General features: G+C 39.9%; 1 protein-coding gene across 1 annotated transcript in view; it reads left to right on the top strand.

Annotated features, from left to right (window-relative positions):
- LOC126248483 (microfibrillar-associated protein 1) overlaps nucleotides 1-1,817 on the top strand; it is an 87,701-nt gene extending 85,884 nt beyond the window's left edge. Inside the window, exon 8 of the mRNA XM_049949502.1 lies at nucleotides 136-1,817. Within this exon, the coding sequence (XP_049805459.1) occupies nucleotides 136-414 (279 nt within the window). The 3' untranslated portion in view covers nucleotides 415-1,817. The remainder of the gene's footprint in view (nucleotides 1-135) is intronic.
- The last annotated feature ends 4,849 nt before the right edge of the window (nucleotides 1,818-6,666 follow it).

The following is a 6,666-nucleotide window of genomic DNA, read 5'->3' on the forward strand; positions in this document are numbered from 1 at the left end:
GCCTTTGTAATATATGGTTTTTTTCCTTGATTCCTCTCGGTGCTACAGCAATTGCATGCATTTCTTGATTTCAGCATTTTTATATTGGGTTATGAATTCTACTGGAACTTTGTTTTCTTTTTGTTTGTAATATAGGATGAAGATCAAGAATTGTTTAAACGTGATTTCTCAGCTGCAACTTTGGAAGATCACTTTGATAAAACTATTCTACCAAAGGTAATGCAGGTGAAAAATTTCGGCCGAAGTGGGCGTACAAAATATACACACCTGGTGGACCAGGATACAACGCAGTTTGATTCCCCGTGGGTTTCTGAAACAGCTCAGAATCTGAAATTCCACACAACTCTTGCTGCTGGTATGAAGCAAGTGTTTGAGAAACCAACACAGTACAAAAGGAAACAACAACAGCAGTGATTGTGTTCACAAGAAAACAAAAGTTCATGTAAAAACAGTGAAGACTTTATCACCATTGTTGTTTTACTTGTTTACAAAAATCACGTGTGTGTCTTTTCAGAGTGATAGATTTTTTTTAGATATCTGAGAAATGTGTGAAAGTTGTACAGAACTTCTGTGACCTGTATGTCACCATTCATTGTACAGTGATTCATTTTACAGTGACTGTGTATATTATCCCATCAGTGGATTCCTTTTGGATGTAAGTGTGTAACAAAACTTGAAGAGCTTAATTTTATATTGCCAGAAAGATGATTTTACTGGCTTCTGTGAAGAGTGCACAGAAATATTGGGTTGGCAGATTAATTTGTTCTTTACTTTTATGTGTGATGAAACACAGTGTACTGATATATTTTGACAATTCGTATCAGCTTAATAATTCTGAGCACATAACGTATTTGAAGCATATAAAGAAAATACTTACACTGTATATTTCATACTCCACTCATCTGTGCAGATCTTTCAGTGTAGAGAATACTGTAAGTTGAATAAGTGGTAATTGGAGGGTGTCATGAATATGGGAAATAAGGCAGTACATCACAGCTAAGATTCAACAATGCACTCAGTGTGCTCAGTAATACACAGGGAATGGTGTTGTCAATGTCAAATTTGCTCAATCACACCTTCATCCTTGGCTGGTTTTGAATGATTTGTGTGAATGACTTAACTGCAACCACTCTACATTAGGGAGGAAAATGCTATCTAATAGTATCTCGTGTTCACCAAAATCCAGAACATACAAAACTGATGATGAGTGAGCATTAATTTTCAAGAAATTGAACAATCAAGGTATGCAGTGAAATCAGGAAAAAACGATGGAAGTACAGGTAGACTCATTAATTACCTGAATGAAATGTTTGCTAATATAATACTTTGTTGAAACATTGTGTTGTTGCTACATTGACTGCAGCCTGAAAAAAAGTTTCTGACAATCATTATAACATTTTAGTGGTCCAATGTACTATATGAATTTCAAGTATATGCATGTTAAAATTTTAAATAACTTTATTTTGCATTTGTGTTAAGTTTCTTCTACTCCAGAGGAGTTTTCTTGTCTTTTATTTCTGTCTTCCACTGTGTTTCATTGCAAGATGTTCATCTGTGATTGATTGTATACTATAATTTTCATATTGGTTTTGAAAAATTGAATACTCAGTAGTTCTGAATAGGTAGTTTACTTTTTGTTTTGTGTTAATTAAATAGAACACAGGCATCTACAGTAACAGCTTCTCTTGGTGGTTAGGCAGGATGTGTGTATGGTATTTCAAAGTATCACTCTTGTAATTTGGATAGCTGTAACTGGCAGTTATATGAAGACAAATCAGATGTCAATAAATGTAAATAAATGTTTATTAACAGAAAAATGATGACAAAAATTATTAATGTTGGATAACTTGTTGACAAATTAAGACTTAATGCTAAACTGGGACTCAAACTGAATCCAGTTCCAAATCCCTGTCTGGGATATAATTTTAACCTGTTAAGAACTTTCATAACCATGTGTTTTCTATTGCAGAAAGAAAGATTTACTTTATTTACAGAGTCATTTGATGGGGAGACAAAGGAGTAGCCTTGTTCTTGGAAATGCGTATTGATTTTAATGGTCTACAGTTTCGTTCAATCACACATGTCCTTATCCACATCAAAACAACTTCCAGGAATACCTTTCTTTAGATTATCTACAAATTCAAAATAATGCTGTGAGATATGCAACTTGTTGGCTTTTTGAATATTTCTTAGGCCAATCATTGAAGTGTATTCCTTATAATTTTTGATGTCGGGAGTGATGCTACTCAGTGTTATCCTTGGAATAGTGTGACTTTACTACATACCTCAGACTCTATCAATCATCCTGATAACACTTCACATTAATTATTATGGACGTGTCATGTACATATATTGGATTGTGAAGACGTACCTCATATAAATATTTCTTGTTCATTTTCAGGGCTCTGATCTTGATGGTGGTGTTTTCCATACACAACACATAAGTTATATTTCAAGGCCCTCATGAGATAAAAAATACTTTTTGCCTTTCCATACACAAGTTTCTGGTTTTGGATTAATATACTTAGGAGTAAGCTTATTTCAGCGAAAAAAGGAAATAATGTATTTGCAGTTTGTCTTTGTAGTGCACAGTCCTCCACCCACCACAGTTATCACTATGATTGGTTATGGGAATCTTACCAGTTTTTTGCGTGACATTGACAAAATTAGTGGTTACACATTTTCAAATAAGCACACTAAATATTTCAATCATAAATTACTGCTGAAATACATATGAATTGTGCATTAATGTGCAGTGAATTTATGATGAAATGTCGTGTGGCGAGGGCCTCCCGGTGGGTAGACCTGATCGCCTGGTGCAAGTATTTTGAGGTGACACCACTTCGGCAACTTGCATGTCGATGAGGATGATGGAGATACCACGAGCACCCAGTCCCTGAGTGGAGAAAGTCTCCAACCCAGCTGAGAATCAAACCCAGGCTCCCCAGCATGACAAGTCAGCACTCAGTTCACTCGGCTATGGTGGCGGATAGTTTATAATGATGAATGTGTATTATGTATGTGCAGTACACTGACTTAGCAAATGTCGTGGGATATGCATCTAATATTGCGTGGGGTCTCCTCGGGCCCTGCAGACTGCAGTGAGATGCCGTGGAAGTGACTCTACAAGTCTGTAGTTCTCCTCTGGAAGCATCTGACACCAAATCATTTTCAGAGTGGCAACCAATTCTGTTTGTGTGTGCAGGTTCCACAACACAGAGCCTGTATTCCATGACATCAGAGATATGCTCAATGGGGTTCAAAGCTGGGCTCTGGGGTGGCCAGCCACCTCAGTCTTTGGACCACCCATACATGTTCCTGGAACCATTCTGAGGTGACATGGGAGCGATGTGGCAGTGCATTATGATCATGAAACACTACAGAACCATCAGGGTGTTGTAAGACCAGAAATGGGTGGAGATGGTCCTTGAGCAGGTCAGCATACTGCAGACGATTCACAGTCCCTTCCAGACCATAACACACACACCACTGCCTTGGACCACACCTTCTTGACAGGCGGGATCCATCGACTCATGTGGTCTGCATGTGGTCCCATCGGCATGTTGCAGTTGAAATCATGATTCGACCGACCACATAACGATACTCCATTGATCCAGTTTCCACCCCTGGTGATTGGCAAGAAAGGCAAGCAGTTGTGCCTGATGACATTGGGTTAACAGTGACACCCATGTGCGATGCCGGTTCCCATACTCCTTGGAACCCATGTTCTAAGGGATTGTCCACAGGGAGATGTGTCTAGCATGCCCTCTGTTGAACTGAGTACTGATTTGTTGCGTTGTTGCCCTTCTGTCACTCTTGACGATCCATCTCAAATGTCGCTGGTCATGGTCATTGAGGGTAGCTGGACGGCTGGTAGTTCATCTATTGTGGACTGTGACAACCTCATTCAACTCATGATACACCCTGTACATGACTGAACATGCGAAACCAAATTCCTGCACAACTGCCAAAATCGAAATTCCCATCTGTTGGGCACCAACCACCATACCCCTTTCGAATGGCATCAGCTCATGACAGAGTTGCATTTTACACAAATCACTTGCACAACAGCACCTCAGAAGATCTCCTGTACAACTGCATCTGGCAAAAGGCAGGGGGGGGGGGGGGGAGGAAGGGGGGTGCATACCACACACCTGCGTCATCTGTGCCCCACTATCCTGTGACATTTGCTTGCTAAGTCTATGTATAGTGTAGTGACTTTCTTTGCTGGGTAGAGGTGGAAATGAAAAAGAGGAGGAAAATGAAATCTGTTGTCACTATGTACTCTAGTGCAAATAACCACATGTCCTCTTCTAACAAACAAATGACTATGAAAGTACACTGTACAGGTAATAGATGCAAAATTAGAGAGAGATCAGTCTGTTGATTATAAAGTTTACTCTATCAGTACTACTGTTTGTAGTAGAATATAATTTTAAGTTGCTATATACCCATAAGTCACTGTTGCTTGTTAGTTTGCTAGAGGAGGATTGCATGTAGAAGTGTCCAAGTAAATAATTTTGGAAGACCATGTTCAAAACGTGTATATTACTTGAAGTAACATGGACTGAATCCGAAGGCTGGTTTAGACATCTCGGTGTGTTAGTATGCATATGTTATTCTAGATTATATACTTTAGTGACCATCCCTTGTGAAATGACTTACTTGCCCTAAATTTAATGTGGAATCTTAATATTGAGCTAATTAGTATTTCTCATATCTACCATCTACAATATTTTTACGAGAATTTAATAATCATATAGATGAAAAGAGTACTGTAATGAAAACATGAGGGAGAACTGTAAAGTAAGGAGAACAGACTGACTGGTCAGTACTTAACTTCAAGAGTCAGAAATTCTAAATACTTCTGATATATACTTATAATAGGACAAAAAACCATCCTAGTTTTCAGAACTGTTTGTTCCTTCTTCAAGAAGGAAGGAGGCATAAGTTGGGGATGGGTAGAAACTAAAAAATAAGTCAGTTGGACCCCAGGTTGAGTGGGAACCATCTGTTGGTGAAGATGAAGGGGAGGCATCAGAGAGAGAGAGAGCATGAGCGAGCGAGGAGGAGGCCAGTGATATTACATTGGTAAGCACTTTTCCCACTTGTCTAGAAACAATATGTGGTCTGAGAGAGAAGTAAAGGTAGGCTAAGATGAAAAGAAATTATAAATTAAATGAATAATGCAATTGAGAATGAGGTTGCAAGAAAGAAATTGGTAAAAAGCTACCGGGGATGAAGGGGGGGAGGGGGGGGCAATGAAGGTATCAAAGTAAGACTGAATCCCGGGGGTCGCAGGACGCATGGATATGTTGGCGAGCTAGTTCACATCTTTGCAGTTCTTGTTAACTTGTACCACTAGAGAGAATCCAAATATGTGCTGTTGTGAACATTTAGTCATTCTATAGAGCATGCTCAGCAGTCGTACGTTGTGTTTCCGCAAAGTGAACAATTATTCTGTGTGCCTTCATGTGCCCAGCCAATTTAGCGGTGGTCATTACTGTTAAAGCATTATGTGATGATTACAGTTAGTAAACAAAATTCACAGTTTCACGTGTTGTTTCTGCCTTTGATGATGTAGGATTTATCAGTGGTGGGGCTGGCATAAGTGGTAATGGATGGGTACACTGGATTTTACAAGGATGACAGTGGGTGGTGGTTGGAGGTTACCAGGAAGAGAGGATCTCATTTCAGCACTTGACCTGAGATAGTCATAACCTTTTCAGAGCAGTGTATTGAAGCACTAATGGCCTGGGTGACAAGAGGGGTGTTCCTGAGTTATTTGGAAGGGAAAGTTGTATTTGTTGGAGGTTGAGAGGAGAGTCAGCCTGGGAAATTTGAGAGCAAGATCTGTGGGGGTAATTGTCAGTGAAGAAAACTTGGGAGAAGTTGTTGGTATAGGTGTCAAGATATTTGGTGGTGGAGCAAATAATTTTGCCACTGTGGATGCCTATGCTGTAAGGAAAGGAATGTTTTTGTCTAAAGTCAAAGTGCCTAATGGTTGATTTTACATTGACTGAGGTTAGAATGCGAGCTTCAGAGAGATGGAGGTCAACATCAAGGTACTTGCTTTAGTATTTGAAACAGGACCAAGCAAATTTGAGTTGAGTAGTTTAGCTGTTGCAGGATGTGGGGAAGATGTTCTTTACTGTAGTCCAAAGCACAAAGATGCCATCGATAATTCTGTAACAGGTCAAGAGGCTCAGGTTCTGGGTCGTGAGGAGTAACTTCTCCTTCTGATCCATGAAAAGACTGGCAGGGGCTGAGGGATTCCTGGTTCCCTCAGTAACCCTTTCCTCCTTTTTAGTGTGTGGGCCTATCCTGAAATATGCAGTAGTTATGATTAAGGAGGAAGTTAGTGTGGGTTTCTATAAATATAGATTTAGGGAGATACTCAGATGAATGTTGGAAAAGTTATTTTCCAAGAGCTTGAGTTCTATGTGCTGGTGGGATATTTCTGTAGAGCAAGGTCACATTGATAGTGACAGGATGGAATAGTTCACATAGAGTTCCACTACACGCAACAAGCGGCTACAAGGGTAGCAGGGGTTGTGTGGCGTGGGCTGGGCGGTTTTTTAGGTTAGATGGCCTTGGGCAAGTACAGAAAGGGCAACAGCCTCAACGGGTGCGGGTCAAAGTCAGGACATGCGGGGACCAAGCAGC

The sequence above is a fragment of the Schistocerca nitens genome, chromosome 3, assembly GCF_023898315.1.
Source record: "Schistocerca nitens isolate TAMUIC-IGC-003100 chromosome 3, iqSchNite1.1, whole genome shotgun sequence".
Taxonomy (NCBI): Eukaryota; Metazoa; Arthropoda; class Insecta; order Orthoptera; family Acrididae; genus Schistocerca; species Schistocerca nitens.